The sequence below is a fragment of the Tribolium madens genome, unplaced genomic scaffold (assembly GCF_015345945.1).
Source record: "Tribolium madens isolate multiple individuals breed KSU strain unplaced genomic scaffold, Tmad_KSU_1.1 Scaffold_11;HRSCAF=98;Tcas5.2_LG3b, whole genome shotgun sequence".
NCBI classification, from domain to species: domain Eukaryota; kingdom Metazoa; phylum Arthropoda; class Insecta; order Coleoptera; family Tenebrionidae; genus Tribolium; species Tribolium madens.
The window spans coordinates 8,443,808-8,465,591 of record NW_025400975.1 but is presented as its reverse complement, the minus strand read 5'-3'; the positions used below and the strand labels follow the sequence as shown (position 1 = coordinate 8,465,591).

The following is a 21,784-nucleotide window of genomic DNA, read 5'->3' as shown; positions in this document are numbered from 1 at the left end:
ACACTGTAAAAAAACTTAAAAAAATCAAAATAAATTTGCCAGTAGCTATATTAAGAGCTAAAAACTACTATCTTTTAAGGACTCTTCAATTTTGGAGATTTTTAATCACAAAGCCAGAAATTACATATAAATTATTTAAGTGCTAAAGTTTGGGTTAATTTTTAAAATTGAGAAAGTGCTAAGACCTCCAAAAAATTTATTCAATTGAAATACGACGAATTCAGTAAGATATATATTTCTTTTTAGAAAAAAGAAATCTATATAATTAACAGTATTAAAATAATTTCATTTTTAAAGTCTAGATTTTGATACAGTTGACGGTGTCCTTAAAAAAAAATGTGTAAAAAGTCTATTGAAATAAGCTTTATTGAAGATGTTAGGATACCATTTCTTGGCTCCAAAGAAAATTTATCAATGGTGCAACATTGCAAATATCCTAGGATACAGAAAATGTCCAAGTAATATTCAATTATTGGAAACGGTAGCAACAAAAAAATCAATTTTCAATGTTGTTTGTTCTGTGAAATTTGAACGATTAAAGTCAAAAAGGTTTCCTAGATACGAAAAATACCTGAGTGAAATAGTTTTTTAGTAAAAGAAATTTGTGCAATATTGCCGCTTTGTGCTGTTAGACAAACTGTTTAAATTTTAAAAAGAATCTATTTTTGGAATGATGGTCACAATGTTTCAATAAGAAAGGACGCGCCTGTTTCAATCACCCTGTATACATAGACATGATTAAAATTCCATGAATGAAAACATGAGGATATGCATATCTACACCATTCCAACATCCTACTCACCTGAACGATTTTAGTCATTTCCTGGATGTCTATAACACCATTCCCATCCACATCGTACATACGAAAAGCCCATTTTAGTTTTTCTTCTGGAGTGCCGCTCGACGTCACATCGATCGCCAACAGGAATTCCTGCATATAAATGGCAATGTTAAAAATTTACACTGGCCTTAGGAGACTGCCATTCCATGTATAACATCTAAAGACCACTTCCCCCGCTTCTGAATCAAGCATTAACGTTAACATTGTTTTATTATTATTTAAAAAAAAATTATATAGGACATTGATAGATACTAATCTAGTCCATCACCTCAAATTATTTTCAACTATACAGCGTGTCTGAAAAATAAGTTACAATACAAACTTGTTTTTTTTTAATAGCGTTTTTGGATGTAGATTTTTATGACAACGTTATTAAGCTAAACTTTCTTATTTTTAAATAAAATAAAACGGTTTAAAAAAAATACAATAAGCAATGTAATAAAAATTAAAAAAAAAACACAAAGGGTAATGCCAACCACCGAGATTTGTATGCTATTTTTTTCACAATCACATTATTTTCAGTCATAAATTTGAGTAAAATAAAATTTTAACGATGTTAAGGTCCAAACGTGGTAATTAAGGACTAAGAGTTAAAGGACATTAACATTAACTATTAGAAGAGGAAACAAGGAAGCTGTATTCTAAATTGTAACTCTGTTCAATGTTATTTTATATGTTATTTTATTGACAAATTTTTTGTACTTTTACTAGATAATTGTAAAAAAAAACAAGTTTTTTTGTTACAGGGTAGAAAACAGAAAACAAGGAAGCTGTAACCTAAATTAATTGAAAAATTAAATTAAATTAATTGACACTTTCTTAGTCTCCCCAACTGTCTTTTGTAGCACGATGTTTTGAAACATCTCAATTGGCATTTTTTTAAATTTAAGCATAGCTTTAATAAATTTTTAATTTTTTTTAAAACATTATTTTTTACAATCTAAAAGACACTTTACTAAATAAAAATAAAACTCTTAGTCTTAATTATTAAGGTGAGTATTAAAATTTTTTAACCATTTTTTTCATCTTACCTTGCTTGAAATTTTTCTCTGGGGCGCGAGTATTTATACAAATCACCATTATTAGAGCTCTAAATATTCACAATTTTCAGTCAAATAATTTAAGTTTTTAAAATGTTCTTTATCAAATGTTAGAATTTTACATTTTTCTACTCCAAATAAGATACCTATAACTGGAGAGAAATTCTCTGTTGATTTAAGCAAGATTCTTAGCTGAGTATCTTGTACATTTATTTATTATGTTCAATGTGATAAAATAATAAACCGTGATAAATCACACTGTCTTTTTTAAATATTAAAAGACTACAAAATTGCTACTACTTTCAAAGTTTCAAGGAGGAAAAATTCCAAATCGATAAATTAGTAGTTACTTCACTTTACCCCAAAAACAATATTTATAAAATAATAGTAATTGCAAGGAGTTTAAAAGCGTGCTAGTCGCAATTAGAGTTTGGATTGCTTGACATTGTTAATAATAAAAATACAACACAAATTTTGTCTCTATTTTCTATAATCCATAAAATGTTGCGTAAAATTGCTAAAAACTTTAGATTAATTGCAACCACATGACCAAAAAATTTTAGATAAAACTCTGTATGAAAAAAGGCAATTCATCTTTCTCCTTGTGACGTTTATACACAACAACAATGGTCGAACTATTTTCGGACTAGGACTATTGATTCTATCAGCAACACTAATTAACTCTACTTATTGTACATTGAACGTTTTTCGTACACGCAGACACATTTAATTACTTCAAACATCAAAATTCTATGGTGATAAAATCTACTATCAAATAAAAGTAGAGCTCTAAAAACACACTCACAAAATTATTGAAGAAAGCTCGACAAATGTTATTTAAAGTGCTTCAAAACTACGTATAAAAAAACAAAAAGTTAAAAACACCAAACTGTTAATAGCTGCTATAAGACATTTTTTCTTTTAGAATGCCACGAGTAATAGAGTATAGATTTTTTCTTTAAAGTTTGTAAAAAAACCTTTAGCCTAAAAAGGCTAAACTCAAAAGAGTTTTATTTTATAAGTTACAATTTTTCGTATTATTTGAGAATTAAACAGATTTTTTTATTATATTGGCTCCTTCCTTTATGCGTATTCCTGACATTCCTGAAACTTTTCAATTTTTTTTTTCCAAAAACCTCTGCGTTTCTCTGATTCTTATGCTTCTAAAACTCAATAAAAACTTAAGCTTCTTTAAAATGTACAGTTTCTGGGATCCTGAAAATCCTGATGCAAACTTCACTTTTTTACTAAAAATTTAACTAAAAAAGACGATAAAGCAACAAAAATAAATATAAGTATATATTTGAAAAAGACAAATTAAAGAAATATGTTTCAATTAAAAATAAAAAAAAAACAGAAAAAGGTGATTTGAGGTGTCCAGATAAAACTTGACTCACTATATGTATTTTATTTTTTTTTCAACATTAATTTTATTTCTTGCCTTTATTCTGACCAAAAAAAAAAAAACAAATACTTATTTAAAAATCACATTTTTTTTACATAAAATCTAGTAAAATTGTTTTTGGAAGGTTAATTGTGTCAAAAAAAAAATTTTTTACTTTTGAAAGCAAAAAACCAAGATTTGAAGCAGTGTTTATTAAAAAATGTTTCATTTCTTTGTATTTTTATTCCTATATCTTCTTTTTAACTCATTTATTTCTAAGCATAAAAATTTTAATATTTCGAAAATAAATTAATAAATAATGTAACAGCCAAAAANTTTGGAAAATAAATTAATAAATAATGTAACAGTGAAAAAAAAATTCACAGAATTGTTATGATTAATAATGTTACGAGTATTTAATTCTAAATGATAATGTTTATTTTTTACTTTATCTACTAGTGAATAAATTATTGTAGTTTATTTGGCGGTACCAATTGCATAAATTCATTTCTTATCCAAATTTTAGATTTTAAGTATCGTCGACGCGACAAATTCGTATGGCCGTGCAATGACTAAATTTCTGCAAGCCCTACAATAATTTTTAAATTTAGTATTTTTTTTCACTTAAAACTTGAAACTTTACTGTTATTTGCAGTTTGTGTAGTAATTTCAAGTTTTTCTTCCTTTTATTCCCACCTCAAAACTATTTTAAGCCACCTAGCACGAACTGACACTTGTTGAAAAATGTTAGATAACGGATCGAATATGACCCAGCCAGCACATAATACGTTAATTAAATTTTTCTCGCTAATAAAACACATTCTTTAATTACTTTTAAAACCGTTGATGCAATTTTCGCACTCTTTTACTCGTAATATTATTAAAAACAATATTATTCAATGGAAGTAATCATTTCTTTTGCTTTTCAAACGATAATGTAAACATTGTAAATGATGATCTATTTATATTGTTTACACTATCAACTGTTAGTAAAATTTGCAGAGTGAAGTATTTGCATAAAAAAAAGAAAGATTAGAGTTCTTAGAATTAAATAAAATAGCAAACAAATCACTAGTTAGTATTATAGAGCTCTCTTTAAATTATTATCATTATTTTTTCGATTTTTTTATAATAATATTAAAGTTATTACATTTTTTATATTTAATTCAATGTTGTTTTGATCTTGAGTGGATATAAAAATTTGAAACTGCTTTCATTTTATTTAAGTAAATAAGTTTTCTGTGAAAAAATTGACTATTCTCACAAATAAACAAAAGCTTCCGTCTAGAAACTGTAAGAAATTCGGAAAATAAACGAAACCTGACGCGCGCTGTTTGTAGAGAATAACCACAAACTAAACTGTATATTCGGAGTTTGGTTACAAAGTGGTTAGAAACATCCTGCTATTTATAAAATCATTTTAGCTTGAAAACGGAGATAAGTTAACGAGGTAATGCTTTTAAAACTTTCTTTTCCCGATTTTAATAAATAAAAAACCGTTTTTGCGTCTTACCTTAAAGTCGATGTAGCCATTTTTGTCCATATCAAAAGTTCTAAAAACATGATCGCAGAATTCTTCGGCATTTCCAGATGGGAAGAACATCTTGTACATGTCTACGAATTTAGCTGGGGTCAAACGTCCATTTGGGCAGTCTTGCTGCAACAAATAACCTCCATCAAAACACATCCAAAAATGTTATATCTCATCGTATTATTCGCTATTAGACTTTATTACAGCTTTTTAGTGTCTCTCGGAAACACGCCACCACAAATTGTATTTCCTCGCAAGATGCTGAGAAATATCGATCTGAAATACACCAAGCTTTCCGCAAGTTTTAAAGGGATTCCAGGCTAGGTCGTGACAGACCCCACCATTAAAGCTAACGTAAGAAGAAAAATTACATGAGAGAATCTCCCTCTGGACCTTTTACCTGCTTCTTTCGCTAAAGCCAAGGTCTAGGCTTTTTTTACTTATTCAGAAACTGAAGCAGGGATTTAGCACAATTCGTATGCTGAAATCGGAAAGGAACGCTCGCCTAACACTGAAACTTTAAAAAAACGTTCAAAAAAATCATAGTTAATTAGCCAAAATTAACCAGACAACTAAAATTTTGCGATTTTACAATATTTTTGGCATTCTTTGTCGGATTTCGACGAATTTTTTTTGGTTTAAAAAAAACTTTGTAGATCATTGTAATTTAATTTCTGAATTACAACAGTTTCCATAATTTTGATTCTTGAGACATGAGAGATATAAACCTTCAAAAAAAGCAAAAAAAGCAAAATAATGTAATTTTTGACCAAAATTAAAGGTTTTTGGATTTATTGTAATTTTGCAAAATAAATGCATTGTTGACCGAAAAACGTTCAAAAAAGGTAATTTTTGAAATAAAACTCCAAATTAGTTCAATTTCTAGCTAAAAAAATATGTAAAAGGCTGGAAAACGTGCAAAAACTGTGAAAAAAAAACACAAAATTTTCGATCTAATTAAATGATTTTTCGACGTATTTTTAACGTAATTTTGCACAATAATTACATTTCCGGTTCAAAAACGTGACACAAATGCTCGAAAAAGCAATTTCCACCACAATTAAAAGATTTTTCGGTTTATTATTATGGTAATTTTGCAAAATAAAAGAATTAGTGCCGAAAAACGCTCAAAAAAGAAAAAAATACTTCATTTTTGAAATAATACTGCAAAATAATTCAATTCCTAGCTAAAAAATTATATAAAATTGCTCGAAAAAGGCAACAATGCAAAAATGATGTAATTTTTGACAGAATGGAGTCGTTTTGGAACTCATTTTTGACTTAATTTTGCTTTATAACTGCTTTTCTGACTGAAAAATGTGCTAAAAGTCTTTGAAAAACGCAAAAGTAATGAAATTTTCGACACAAATTAAAAGGTTTGCTGTTTATTGTTAACGTAATTTTGCAAAATAAAGGTATTATTGTCCAAAAACGCTTAGTTTCTGGCTGGTAAACGTGCAAAAACGATGAAAAAGGCAAAATTTTTGACCTAATTAAATGTTTTAACGTAATTTTGTACAATAATTACATTTGCGGTTGAAAAACATGCCACAAATGCTCGAAAAATGCTATTTTCGACACAATTAAATAATTTTACGGTTTATTTTTGACGTAATTTTTCGAAATAATTGCGTCTCTAGCTGAAAAACATGTCAAAACCCTCAAAAAAGGCAAAAATGATGTAATTTTTGACAGAATGACGAAAATAAAGGGTTTTTGGATTTATCTTTGAAATAATTCTGCAAAAGATTCAGTTTCTGGCTGAAATTTTAAGCTAATTTAATGTTTTTTTACTTGTTTTTGATGTAATTTTGCCCAGTAGGTATGATTGAAAAACTTGCTAAAAACGCTCAAAAAAGGCAAAAATAATGAAATTTCCGACACAATTAAAAAGTTTTTCGGTTTATTGTTAACGTAATTTTGCAAAATAAAAGCATTATTGGCCGAAAACGCCCAAAAAATGCAAAAATAACGTAATTTTTGAAATAATATTGCAAAATAAGTCAGTTTCTAGCTAAAAAATTATGTAATGTTTGACAGAATGGAGTCGTTTTGGGACTTATTTTTGACATAATTTTGCCTAATAATTGCTTTTCTTGCTGAAAAACATGCCTTTGAAAAATGCAAAAATAATGAAATTTTCGACACAATGAAATGGGTTTTTGGTTTATTGTTAACGTACCTAGTTTTGCAAAATAAACGTATTATTGGCCGTAAACCACTCAAAAAAGACAAAACCAATACAATTTCTGAAATAATTTTGCAAAATAATTTAATTTCTGGCTGGAAAGCGTGCTAAAACTCTGAAAAAAGCAGAATTTTCGACCTAATAAAATGTTTTTTCGACGTATTTTTAACGCAATTTTGGATTTTCGGTTAAAAAAAAACGTTCCACAAATGCTCGAAAATGCAATTTTCGAATTTCAATGAATGTTCGTATTAAGTAGGCCAAATGTGCCAAAACGTCAAAATAGGCACATGGAAGCTTCCAATAATTAACCGTTTTACTTGTTGTAATCCTTTGAAGCTCCAAGTTTTTCAGATTTTTTGTGTTCAAAGACATAATTGTGCTCTTTTGGTGACATAAGCAATAATTTTCGGTTTAATTACTTTTTTATGTAGTTACTTTTTGAACGAATATTTGGTAACATTAGCAACGTTTTTTTCAATGCTCTGTATCTCTGAGGCACCAGAAGATAAAATTTTGAAAAAAATTGGTCCTCATTCAGAAAAAAACAGGCATTAATCTGAAATAAGTAAAAACTTAATTTTGTCTCTGTTGCACACTATAAAAAAAGTAAAAAACAGTGCTCTCATAACATTTACAAGACAAAACTTCGTCCTTTAAGCCGAAATCCGACAAAAACGTGAAAAATCGCAAATTTTAGTTGTCCGGTTAATTCTGGCGACCAGTGTATATGGGAAAACAATTTGGAATAAATGATTGGAAAACTATCAACCCACAAATTGAGTTTTCGAGGTTTCATTGTATTACCACGCTAAAAAAATGATGGATTACTGGGATAATCCCGAGGTTAGAGTGGATAGTGAGAAAGAAGAGAAAAACCCAAGAGATAGATAATTTAAGTCGCTTTTGTCTAATAATAATTCATTGTCTTTGAGTAATAAGACAAATGCTTCCCTTGTCGCTTCAATCAATCAAGATTCTGAATCCTTGTTCGCAATGCTGTTAAACACAGAACAATTTGAGAATTAAATATTGACAGTGACCGCGTGTAGACTATATTATCAGTCGTCTACTTTGCCTAATTTAATAAAACCATTGTCCTAATTATAGTGCCTTTCATCTTCTGCTTTGTACGATCTGAAAGCTTTTACCTCATTACGTTTCAAAGATCACACCAAGATGCACTGTTCTTTCTGTAATTTAATAAAATTGGGTGAAATAATTTTATTAAATTTAGTATCCACATGTGGAGGAAAGTTGTAGTGAAATAAAAACTCAGATATTGCACTTTGACTCTATTTATTTCTGTTGGAAAAATAATTTTACAAGTTTTCTTGCTACAGGCTATTAGAAGAGGAAACAAGGAAGCTGGATCCTAACTCTGTTCAATGTTATTTTATATGTTATTTTATTGACAAAACTTTTGTACCTTTACTAAATAACTATAAAAACATATACAAGATCATCAGTATTATTAAATAGACATAAAAAAATGTCAAATATCAAAATGTCAAATTTTCATTTACCATGTTCCAGGTATCTTATCTTACTTGAAAATTTTCTGTCTTTAAAAAAAATGTCTTGGGTCGCCCTGAAACCCATCATCCATACTTTTAAGATTAGAATGTATTGTGTTATCTACCAGGTGAATAAAAAGTATGGAACCAAACGTTTTTTGCTTAAACTATTTATTTTTTGAAAAAACTAATTGATGAGTGATAAAGTACTATAAAAATGTGATGATTTAACAAGAATAAACTTTTTCGAAATTTCCTTTTGTTTTTGAGTTCTACAAAAAAAATATTTTTTTAAATGGCAACCCACTATAAAATCATTTCTTTCATAAAAGCCATACTCTAAGGATTACAACTATCTGCTTTATATTTATTTTTTTCAAAAAAAAAAATTTCACATAAATTGAAATTTTGACAAAAAAAAATCGCATAACTCAAAAACAAAACAAAATTTCGTTCTGAAAATACGATCACATATTTTATTTTACTTTAATTTATATTAATTATTATTTTTTGGAGGCAAATGATTAAAAATAAAACCGCTTGGTTCCATACTTTATATTCACTCTGTATTTATTTAACATTGTTTCTTTATTTAAAATTTTTGGGAAATGAGTATTTTTTTCTATAGTTTTTTTAACTTTTACAGTGTGTGAATATTTTGGTTTCTTTAATTCGTAGACATGGTAATGATTATTTTCAAAGTTTTAGAACTTTATGATAAAATTTATTTTTAGATTATGATTCCTTTGTCTTTTTTAGGGGGGTTTTGATTAAATCAAGTAATTTGATTTTTATTAACTTTTATTTTTATGTTTAGGATGTCTTTTAGMTTTTTATTTACTAATATTTCTTATGAATTCGGTAAAGACTTATTTTCTTATATGCTTTTATTGTTAAGTTTTTGGATTTGTACAATCCCACCGTTAGGTAACTAACTATTAGGTATCTATTATTGCAATTCGATCTTTTGCCTTAAAAACCCTGCAAATATTTAGATAAAACGGATTTAAGTTATTTCCTCGCCAATTATCCAGGAGTACGACGTCAGCAAAACAATAATTTCGCCACTTTTTTAACCATTTAACTAAATTATTGTTCCTGTTTTCCACTATTTCGACAACAAAAATAGCACAGCTTTAAATCAAAGTCAATTTTAGTCCCAAAACTGCTCCATTCGTCATAACCAAGGCGAAATCCTGTTCATTATGCAAATTTCTGAAAGCCTTCATCCCATTTCTACTACTTCCTTTAATTAGGTATTTCTTATAAATGGCCGCCTGGAAGACATAACTCCTGCAGGATAATTTTGCTGGTAATTTAAAGTCTCCGTTTCCTCTCTAATTTTGTAGATACCAAATTAAAAAAAAAGCTAAGTGCCTATTAACCAACTCGGTTATCTCGTTGAAATAATCGTTTTAAAAGCATTCCTAGCCAATAGGCAAAACTTAAGACAATAGTATCTCTTCGAACCATCCTGCATACAAAGTAAATGGATTCCACGACGTCTCTGGATAACTGTTGTGTATTGCCAACTCATTGAATGCCATTGGTGGCGATAGACAATAGTTTGTAACAATCAGAATCACATTCAGTTGAAGCACAAATAGATATTTGTGATAAAAAGTGACACAAAATTCTATTTATAATGCATGGTGTAGTGTCAATAAGCAATTTTACTTTACTGTCCTACGTGATTATATTGTTTGAAATAGATAATAATTTAAGTTAAATGCTTAAGTATTCCAAACAGGGACATAAATAACCATTAAAATAATAACATGACAATCCTTGGCAATGAGGCGGATATTTTATCAAATTCTCACTAATCTCTTTGTTTTCGAGTGCATTCCAACGATTTTTTCTATCTAAAACAAGAGGCAACAAGTTCATGTTATTTTACCCAATTCATTTTTTTTTAATTTCCAGTAACTGTTACAATAAATAATAAAAACATAATTTATGTCATTCTGATGATCATGTATTTCCGCCATGGTTAAACTCCAGACTCGTCATTTATAGCATAAACAAAACAAATTAAAGATTTTATATTTGCAAAAAAATAGTTATTTATTATACAAGACGACAAAGAAATTGTTTATCTACGAGTGAAAGGGTTAAGTTTGCGAGTGGACTTTTTTCACAAGTAGATAAACAATCTTTATCGTCGTGTATAATATTTCTTTTACTTTATACTCACCTACCAGAATTTCTTAAATCTAAACAGTAGATAAAAATTACTGTATTTCACTAGACAATAAAAGACTATTTTATCCACCGAAATTAGTTAAAAGTACCCTTTAATATTGAGTACAAAATAAATAGTTATTTATTACACAAGACGATAAAGAGATTGTTTATCTACGAGTGAAAATTTTAAGTTCACGAGTGACGAAGTCACGAGTAGATAAACAATCTTTATCGTCGTGTATAATACAACATTTTTTTCTATAGCACAACTTGAAATAAAAATAAACAAAAATTACAATTTTTGGCATTTGCCAATACGAAACAAATTTAAACCTTGTTGAGACTAATTCGAAGAATAATATGTTGTATTCGACTCGTTGGATGTTAAAATTTGTAAATTTAAAACGAATAAAATAAGTTAAAACATTTTATCTACCCTTGCGATTAAAGTGCTACTTTATCTACTCAAAAGAGTTGATAAAGGAATAGTTTAACATTTATTTAAGATAAAAATTCAATAAATAAAAAAACTTCTTTCTTCCAAATAAATAATGTGAAATAACTAAACTTGCCTTATCTGAATAATTTCTGAAATATAAAGAATGCAACCTCCACCAAATAATTGTCAAAAAATGGAATTTAAACGAGGTTTAAACCTTTTGAGGCCTTTATCCCGAAGTGACACTTGAGGTAATAAAATTCGGTATCTTCAAAAAAAATATGGTTGCAAAATTTTTACCGTTGTATATGAACACTTTTTTCTGTTCCTGTTTTGGCTACTTTTAACTCATTTATTTTTAAAACAATGTAATAGATTTTGAAGAACTAACCTCAGAGATCATATGTTTACAATTTGAGTTGGTGAAGATTAAGGCTATAGCCCAAACTTAAGTTTTTCGATTAACAAAACCCTCGGTATCTTAAACACTAGGAGTATAAACATTCGGATAGAGCAAGAAAAAAAATATCGCATTCATTTATCTACATATTCAATATTCATAAGTAGACACATTTTTTTTATTGTTCAAAAAAAGACCATCAAATTTTGTTGCTTTCTGTGTTTTAACCATACAAATTTCTGAATGTACAAAAATATTAGTACAGAATCTTTTGATATAAATTTAAATGCTTCAAAATTGGATATACTCGAAATAAACTTAATTATTTTTAAGTGTTTAATTTCCCCAATGTCAAAACCCAAATTAAGCAAATGTAATGAAAACGTCTCATCAAATGTGAAATAAACGTTTTCACCACAACGTAATTAAATTTAATGATTGTTGTGCAAATATAATAAAAATCAATGACTGACTATCATCTCAAATAGAAGAATAAAATTGCCATAAAATTAATACCGCAATTAATAGCAAAGTTAGCTTAATGGCCAAAGCAAAGCAAACTATTTGAAATATTTAAAAAATGTCATCAAAGAACATAAAATAATACTTATACCTGGCATAATTGTGCAATAAAATCTTCAATCTCATGTTTTTAAATTACCTACTCGGTTTTCCAGTCGTTATTAAAACAGTGTAAGTCATTTTTCTAACATAATCGTTTTCATTTCGGACGCCAGGAATAGGGTTGTTCGGTTATTCGCAAATGAGAAAAACCACGATGCAAGTGAAACTTTTTTTCGGATCAATACACTGATCAAAACACACAAATGAGTAAAAATATAAATGCTACACGGTCAGTTGGCGCCGCCATATTGGCAATTATTTCAGCCACACATGTTTAAAACTGCTGAAGTGTACATAGTAAATGAATTCTGCAATATTCTGAATCTGAAGTGACAAATGGTCTCGAATAGTGGTGGAAAGGAAGAAAATACACATTAAATTTGACTAATTTGACCAAATTTATGTATAAGACTGACAGTTAAAGGTAGCGGAAGGAAACAATTACATTTACAACTGTCGGTTTTACCTATCTCTAACCCTCCCGCTGGGACCTGAAAGATTCCCAGCTGAAAATGAGAGCTATAAATTCACGTTGCTAAGGAGGAAGCAGCAATATACAATATTTCCACTCAAGTCGGGAAGAGTTAACTTGGCAAATAATTAACAAATAAATCAATAGCAAATGGCCACTAGGAAAATAATAAATAAGTCGTAAAATTTTAAAAATAATTTTGAATTTCTCAATATTGTTCTTTGTAAAATAAGAAACAAAATTTTGACTTGAAAGAATTCGACAATTTATTTAAATGTCCACAATGTAAAAATGACTTTTTGCAATTTACAAACCTTCATTGTTGATGAAAGTTATGTAATGGAATAATAAATAAACTCAAGTTTTTATTCAAGTGACACCCATTAAAGAATGGGTATATTAATTTCAAAGGTAGATACATTAATGTTAATAGTACGATTTATTATTGGTAAAACGTTAGGAAAAAACGAAAAAAAGTGACAAAACCTTTTATCTGATGGGTAATAAATCTCTATTAGGTGGAATGATAAAATTGATTTTTAATTTTCCCGTTACAAAGTGGTCGGCAATTACATTACATTACATTACATTTCATAGTTGAAAATTAATGCACATTCTTGGAACACTTGACGCTCTTGATAGTCGTAATAACCTAATAGTGGTTGGAGACCACTGAAAAATGAATACCGGAAGCAATGTTGTGATGAGTAATGTCCCAAGGGGTTTGTGTTATTTTATCACAAGTGTTGATGTGGTCCAAGAAACATGACCAAAAAAAAGGTTTAAAAATTTAGAACAAAGCAAAGTAGTTTTGAAATTATTTTAGTTTTTGTTAAGCAAATTTTCGGGCGCAAAATAATAAAGAGCTGGAAAATTTAAATTTCGAAATATGTATGTTTAATGTACACAAAAATAACTTCTCAAACAAATAATTGTTCTCAAAACAGATGTATTTTGCTATTTTGATTGTAGTGGAATCATGTTCTTAATTTAGAGCCTAAAATTTATTGTCTCGCCTTGTTTTAAAAGTAATCAAACTGCTTAACACCAACACGTTTCCAAATATTTGCTATTTCATAAATTTTTCATGTGATTTTTTAACACACCCCACAGGTTGAATTGAATAATTTTTGAACAATTATCTTATTAAAAAATAATGTTGCTTTTTGTTAAATTTTTTGTAATAAAGTATTAACATTCATGACCGTAAAGCCAAAATTGTACTTTTACTTTTTTATGTTATTTAACAAATGTTGAAAAATAAAACCAAAATAAGAAAAAAATTAATTGTGTGGTTTTATAAAACGAATGAGTAAGAATATAAATGCTACTCCGCGGCCGGCTGTAATGCGACATGCGATAGATGGTCAAAAAAATTTGAGGCGATAAAAAAGTTTCACTTAAAAAGTTTAAATAACATTACTTTTGGTGGTAATTATGACTTCAGGTATAAAATGACCCAACTCACCTTAAAGCCTTTGTACCATTCTTTTATTGTACTTTCGTCATAACGAGTGTGGCTTTTCAAAAAATCCATATCTTCCTTGGACAGCTTGTCTTTGCTGCCGAAGCATCCCATCTTGCCTCGCGCAGCCTTTCACCTGAAATAAAAACTCTTAAAATCAAATTTCAAAAATTTTGCTGCATCTAAAATCTAAAAACTTCTATATTGTGCTCATTTAAAAATATTATTACTGCTTTTTTCCGAACCGAAGTTTTTCCACTTTATTGCATTTTTCCAAAGCAAATTTTCTTTCACATGATCGATCTCTGTCCAAACTCCAAAGACAGAGATTGAGTGCCTCCTTTAAAAAGCCAAAAAAAAAATACTAGCAGAAAAACTTTTTCAGTATTTTCTAATTATTGGTAAAAGAGAGTATATTTTGTTATTAAGAGTAAAAGTAGTAAAATAATGTAATTCTAGACTTAATTTTTTGATTTTTTAGTTTGAAAAACATGAGATTTTAGTACAAAAACGTGCTTAAAAACATTTTCGGCTAAATTTTGTGGTTTCTCAGCTTATTAAAGAAAAACTTTTAGTGAACAATTTTCGCAAAAAGATAAAAATACATTTTTTGAACTTCTAGTTTTTTACTGTTGCTTTTGTCATTTTCTTATTGTTGCAATTCCTCTTATTTCTATTTAAATAGTTTTCTTAATTTTAGTTAAACTTTAACGCAATGTTTCATTTTTCTTTATTTATTTATTTATTTTTTTTTTGTTAAGGGGATTAAGTTTGAATATTATATTATTATTTTTGTCTTAATTTTGCTCAGAAATCAATTACATCGAGTGAAACAAACAAAATTAATTCTTTTTTTAATCTTCTTTATAAGAAATTAGTGATTTTTGACACGTTTTGGCAAACTTTCGCGAAAAAACAGAGTTTTTAGCTTAAAAATTTGCTTGAACCTTCGAAAAAAGAAAAAATCATATCATTTTCGACCTAATTCTTGTTTTTTTTCGAAATAATTGCGTTTTTAGCTGAAAAACGTGCTAAAACTTTTCGACTTAATTTGTTGATTTTTCAGTTCGTGTTAACGACATCTAGCAAAAAATCTGAAATTGTTGTACAAAAACGTGTTTATAAATATATTTTTGTCTTATTTTTCTCAAAAATCGAGTGAAACAAACAAGATAACAGCAATATCAATTGTTTTTGTGGTTTTAAGCGTGTTTGGACAAGATTTTGCAAAATAAATAAGTCTGGTTCAAAAACGAAGTAAATCAATCTAAAAATAATATCAATTTCAATTTAATTTTGTAATTTTTTTGACTGCTTCAATGAAATTTGTAGAATCTCAAAGCAAAAATGGCATGCTTTTCGGCCTAATCCTGAGATGTTTCGGCTTGTTTTTAACAAAACTTTGCGAAATGATTGCGTTTCTAACTGAAAAACGTGCTAAAACGCTCGAGAAATGCAATTGTAGACTTAATTTCTTGATTTTTTAGTTTGAAAAACATGAGATTTTAGTACAAAAACGTGCTTAAAAGCATTTTCAGACAAATTTTGTGGTTTCTCAGCTTATTTTTGTCTTAATTTTGGTCAGAAATCATCTAGTAAAACAAAAAAAATTAATCCTTTTTTTATAACAGTTTAGTGATTTTTGACACGCTACTGCAAACTCTCGCGAAAAAAGAGTTTTTAGCTTAAAAATTTGCTTGAACCTTCAAAAAAGAAAAAATTATATTATTTTCGGCCTAAATCTTGTTTATTGCGAAATAATTGTTTTTGTGATTTTTAAGCGTGTTTGGACAAGATTTTGCAAAATAAATGAATGTCTGGTTCAAAAACGAAGCAACTCGAACGAAACAAGCTAAAAATAATATCTATTTCGATTTAATTTTGTAATTTTTTTCACTGCTCCAACGAAATTTTTAGAATTTTTTTTGCTTCTATCTCAAACACGTGCTTAAACACTTGAAAAGCGCAAAACTAACGCCCTTTTTGCTTGTTTTTATCAAAATTTTGCGAAATAATTGTGTTTCTAGCTGAAAAAATACAAAAATAATTATTAATAAATGATGATAGTATATTATGTTATTAGGAGTAACAGTTATAGTTTATGTCGTGATAAAGATAGAAACAACATTGGAAAATGTCAATAATGTCAAGGTAAAAATGCTTAGGCACAAAAATAGAATTTTCACTTGTGACATTTAATCATAAAAGTGGTCACTTTTGTGACGTTTGCGGTTAAAATGAAATTTTTAACAAATTTATTGCAAATGTAAATGAAATTCCTGCCTTTGTTTCCGTGAACTAATCAATCAGCAATTAACCAAAGATTGGTTTAATTACCAAATATCGTCATGCAATTCATCAAATAATAATATTTTAATTGACTAATATTTGATAGGCAATTTGGATGATCACTAGCCGATGATCGATTATTCGGTAAATAATTGTCCACTTTACCCAATTCAAGACATGTTGACTATCTGAAATTCGATTAATACACTCCCAATCACCGTCCCTGCAGGGTGTCCAACTTGATTATTCCGCCAGGAATGTTATAAAGCCGTGAAAAACACATTAATTAATTATCCAGAGAGATTTGCTTCACAAAATTAACTCTTAAAAATGCGAATTTCTTACGTTTTGAAACGAAAGAGTTTCCAATTTGTAATAGATCACAAAAGTAAATCTTTGGTGACGTTAAAACTTCAAGAGGTGATTATTATGCAAAAAGTAAGGATCTTGACTTGAATATCGACACTTAGGGCGTGTGTCGTCAATCCTACTCTTTAAATTTACATTTTCAAATAACAAATTGTAACAATTTATAATTTAGTCCAAGAAATCTAATTATATTTCCACTCAGAAACACACTAAATGTTAAACAGATGCAGGAAACAATCGAACATTTTACATAAATCTCTCGTAAAATAAACTCGAAAATAGTCCAACACTTGTAGCTTTGTCACTTCCTAAAAATACACAATTAAATATACACCCATAAAGAGGGTAATGTGTTTTTTACATTTTTTCGATTTTCGAGGTTCCAGTTAAAATTATTCAACAAAATTACATAAATGTTGAAATCCGATGGAATTTGCAACATGTAATCAAAAACATGAAATATATTTTTTAAATTTTGAAATCTGTTCAATTATATTTAAAATTTAAAGCAAATTAGTGTTAAATCTAGACACCGACATTTGCTAGCAGCTGATTCTGACACCCCAAGTGTTTAGTATTCCACCCTGGACATTATAATCCCGGAAGTCCTAATTACCTAAACAGCTCTTAACTAAAACAGTTACACCCAAACCTCTAGTTCCATCAAATCAAAGCAGGTAACTGATTTAGTCAAAGACATCAAGATTTCCAAGTTCAAATTTATCTCTAGTTCTTCTAACTAAATATTAACCAACAACTACAATTATTACGCTTTATTATCAACAAATAATGTTATATTAGCGTGTTTTACGAGTACGGTAACCACGTTCCTATTAATAAACTAATAACTTTCGTTTCATTCAGAGTATTTTAATCTACTAATGGAAAATCCTTCACACCCCCTAATAAAACGAGTAAAATAAACATCTTATTTTACAAAAATAGTTAGTTATTACGTTTGCGATTTCCATCATCCCTGTTTTGACCCAAGCAGTGTTGCCAGATAAAAATCATAAAATTCACCAGATCCGAGTTGAAAAATTTGTCAAATTTTCACCAGATTACGATTTGTATGGCAAAAACGCTTAAAAATCTGCCCAAACTCTTGGAAAAAGCAAAAATGGGATGCTTTTTGGCTTAATTGTTATGATTTTTCGGCTTGTTTTTGACAAAACTTTGCGAAATAATTGCGTTTCGAATTGAAAAACGTGCTAAAACGCTCGAGAAAAATTTGCTTGAACCTTCAAAAAAGGAAAAAATTATATCATCTTAGTCTTAATTCTGTGTTTTTTTTTGGTATGTTTTTAACAAAATTTTGCAAAATAATTGCGTTTCTAGCTGAAAAACGTGCTAAAACGCTCGATAAATGCAAAAATAATGTAATTCTAGACTTAATTTCTTGATTTTTTAGTTTGAAAAACATGAGATTTTAGTACAAAAACGTGCTAAAAGCATTTTCGGCCAAATTTTGTTGTGGTTTCTCAGCTTATTTTTGTGTTAATTTTGCTCAGAAATTAGTTACATCGAGTAAAACAAACAAAATTAATTCTTTTTTTAATCTTTTTTATAACAATTTAGTGATTTTTGACACGCTTTCGCTTACTCTCGCAAAAAACAGAGTTTTTAGCTTAAAAATTTGCTTAAACCTTCGAAAAAGGAAAAAATTATATCACTTTCGGCCTAAATCTTGTTTTTGCGAAATAATTGCGCTTCAAGCTGAAAAACGTGCTAAATCGCTCGTTAAATGCAAAAATAATGTAATTCTAGACTTAATTTCTTGATTTTTCAGTTTGAAAAACTAAATGCTTAAAAGCATTTTCGCCCAAATTTTGTGGTTTCTCAGCTTATTTTTGCTCAGAAATCAGTTAAATCGAGTTAAACAAACAAAATAACATCAATATTAATCGTTTTTGTGATTTTTAAAAGTGTGAAATGATCAAGTTAGAGTTAGAGTTAGGTAAAAGTATCATAATATAATCTTTTTTAACAATTTAAACAGAGAAACAGAGTTTTCAGCTTAAAAATTTGCTTGAACCTTCAAAAAAGGAAAAAAAAGTATATCATCTTCGGCTTAATTCTGTGTTTTTTTGGTATGTTTTTAACAAAATTTTGCGAAATAATTGCCTTTCTAGCTGAAAACGTGCTAAAACGGTCGAGAAATGCAAAAATAATGTAATTATAGACTTAATTTCTTGATTTTTCAGTTCGTGTTAACGAAATCTCGCAAAAAATCTGAGATTGTAGTACAAAAACGTGCTTAAAACAAATTTTTGTCTTATTTGGCTAAAAAATCGAGTGACACAAACAAAATAACACCAATATCAATTGTTTTTGTAATTATTAAGCGTGCTTGGTCAAGATTTTGCAAAATAAATAAGTCTCTGGTTCAAAAATGAAGTAAATTAAGCTAAAAATAATATCAGTTTCGAATTAATTTTGTAATTTTTTTGACTACTTCAACGAAATTTTTACAATTTTTTTTGCTTTTATCTCAAACACTTGAAAAGCGCAAAAATAACGCCGTTCTTGTAAGAAATTATTGAATTTTGTGCTTGTTTTTAACGAAACTTTACGAAATAATTGTGTTTCTAGCTGAAAAAATATTAGAAAATGACAAAAATAAATTGTCATTTTCGATCCTCTTTAGTAAAATCTTGTAAAAACCAATAACTATTTTTAACCAATTTGGGGGTTGTTCTGCTTTTAAAAAAAAAATTGACGAAATATTCAAGTTTCTGGTTGAAAACGTGAAAAATGGTCAAAAAAACAGATTTTGTCATTTCCAAAAAATTACAAAAGTTTTCACCAAATCACCAGATCTGGTGAAATTTCACCACACCTGACAATACTAGACCCAAGAGACAACAAAAATCTCACTTTTACATCAAGAAACATTCCAAGGAGAGTTTTTCGTTATTATTTCTGGAAACATACATCAGAGTTAGATGCTATTAAGTTAATTTTACACAGCAGCTTTCTGATAATATTTATGCAAATCTTAACAGCATGGTACGTTAAATTGGATGTTTTTATGTTTATTATCTTTCTAAAATTATCCAATGATTTAATTAATAAAATATTTAATATGTATGGAAAAACATAGCCCCCAATCAACCTACCAGTAAATTAAACTTAATGGTATTTTTACAGAAGAAAAGAAACTATATCACAACTCGAATAAGTTAAAAATAACCTGGAATAAATATTTAGAAAAGCTCTTGAAAACACATGAACTACCTACTTACAAAAGCTTAAAAAATATCAAACCAACAGCCCAGTTTTATTAATTAAAAAAATGCTAGTCATAAAAAGAATAATTAGACATTGATCTAACCTTTGACCCGGTAATTATCAAAAATTATTTAACAATTAATACAAGTAAAAGCAATATTCGTGTTAATTGGCTACAAATATTTAAAACGAGTAAGTGTTTAATTTTTGAATGACTTGATTCTGATACCATGTCAAAACCACGTTTAAAATGCTAATCTGATAAGAACCCATTTTCAGTAAAATTACCGTAGTCTGTGCTGAAATTCAGGTTTTAATCCCTTGCTGTGCGCGTTATTGCAGGTGGTGTACGCCACTAGTACTTTTTCATCGTGAAAAAAATTTAAGGATAATTCGTCCTGGGATAGATTAATGTGTTGTCGTCCATCATCCGCGTCAAAAACCGAATAAAATAATGTGCGACACTTCACTTAAATTGACATTATGGGAATTTTGAGACGCCGAAGAAAGACAGAACAGTGGAAACACGAACACGCTAAACTAACGCGCTCCTGCGACTGGTCCTGCGACGGCGGTTACTCTTAGATCAATATTGGCAACAGCTCACATCGTATGCGCCGCAGGAGAGGCCTCCTGCGCTGCTCACCACCGACACACCATCGCAACTTCACCCATTATCCGGGTAACTTGGCTCGCAGGAAAATTAAAATTCCTGCCCACCAAAACTAGTTAATTACAAAAAATAAATAAAAAATTTTTGGGTACTAGTGAATAATTCATTATAAAATGAATTAATTTTGCACAGTAAAAAATTAAAAATGGTCAGTATAATACAGGATGGTCCAAATGTCTGGAAACGATTTTATTCTGGCGAAAATATCAATTTTTTTGGCAAATAAATTTATAGGTGTGCAATGGCTATAAAAATGTTATTCAAAAAAAAAATTGAATAATTAAATGTTTATACTTAACGAAAAAAACATAATAACAATTTTTTTGAATGGAAACCTACCACATTTTTTTAGACAACGAGCTTGTTAATTTTTTTGTAAACCTCACACTTTTTTGTTAAAAAAATGTTTAACTGACAAAAATAAAAAAAAAAAATTTGAGTAAACTATCAGTATTTTTGGAAATAAATTAATAAATGTTTAAAGGCTGTGAAGGAGCGATGCCAAAATATTTTTTATTTTAATTAATTGTTTAAACTTTTGAGATTACCATACTAATGATTTTTTCTTAAATTAAAACGGTTTTTTATTTATTGTTTTACAAAGATATGTTTATGCATTTTATAAATATACAAAATATTTATTGATTCAAAACTATTTTAATTGTAATAAATTGTAATAAAAGTAAATGATCAGTTCGCTAATATTTTTATACCTTGAATTCGTGGAAGTTGCCCCAGAAATTTCTTAGAAAGCTAAATATTGTTTTGACTTTTAGATATTAAAAAAATAATCGCAACTTCACCAATTATCCAGGTAACTTGGCTCCCACTGCTGGGATCTCGCAGGAAAATTTAAATTCCTGCCCACCAAAACTAGTTAATTACAAAAAAAAATAATTTTTTTTTTGGGTAGTAGTAAATAATTCAGTATAAAATGATAAATGATCAGTATAATACAGGGATGGTCCAAAAGTCTGGAAACGATTTTATTCTGACGAAAGTATCAATTTTTTTAAATTTATAGGTGTGCATTGGCTATAAAAATGCTATTTAAAAAAAATATTAATTAAATGTTTATACTTGCGAGATAAACATAGTAACAATTTTTTTTTAAATGAAAACTTACCACATTTT

The 21,784-nt window shown here is 28.4% G+C and overlaps 2 protein-coding genes across 3 annotated transcripts in view; both read right to left on the bottom strand.

The window, feature by feature from the left end:
- LOC123007895 (neurocalcin homolog) overlaps positions 1-21,784 on the bottom strand; it is a 56,110-nt gene that overhangs the window by 16,249 nt on the left and 18,077 nt on the right. The window lies entirely within an intron of this gene.
- Positions 1-21,784, bottom strand: part of LOC123007904 (neuronal calcium sensor 2) — a 45,936-nt gene that overhangs the window by 6,274 nt on the left and 17,878 nt on the right. The window contains exons 1-4 of one of the 2 annotated variants that reach the window (XM_044403411.1): positions 20,266-20,550; positions 14,092-14,224; positions 4,779-4,922; positions 803-931 (exon numbers count right to left, since the gene is read on the bottom strand). In XM_044403411.1, coding sequence (XP_044259346.1) covers positions 803-931; positions 4,779-4,922; positions 14,092-14,202 — 384 coding nt within the window. In that variant the 5' untranslated portion in view covers positions 14,203-14,224; positions 20,266-20,550. Of the gene's footprint in view, positions 1-802; positions 932-4,778; positions 4,923-14,091; positions 14,225-20,265; positions 20,551-21,784 lie in introns of those variants that run through there. The other variant, XM_044403420.1, reaches the window with a different exon arrangement.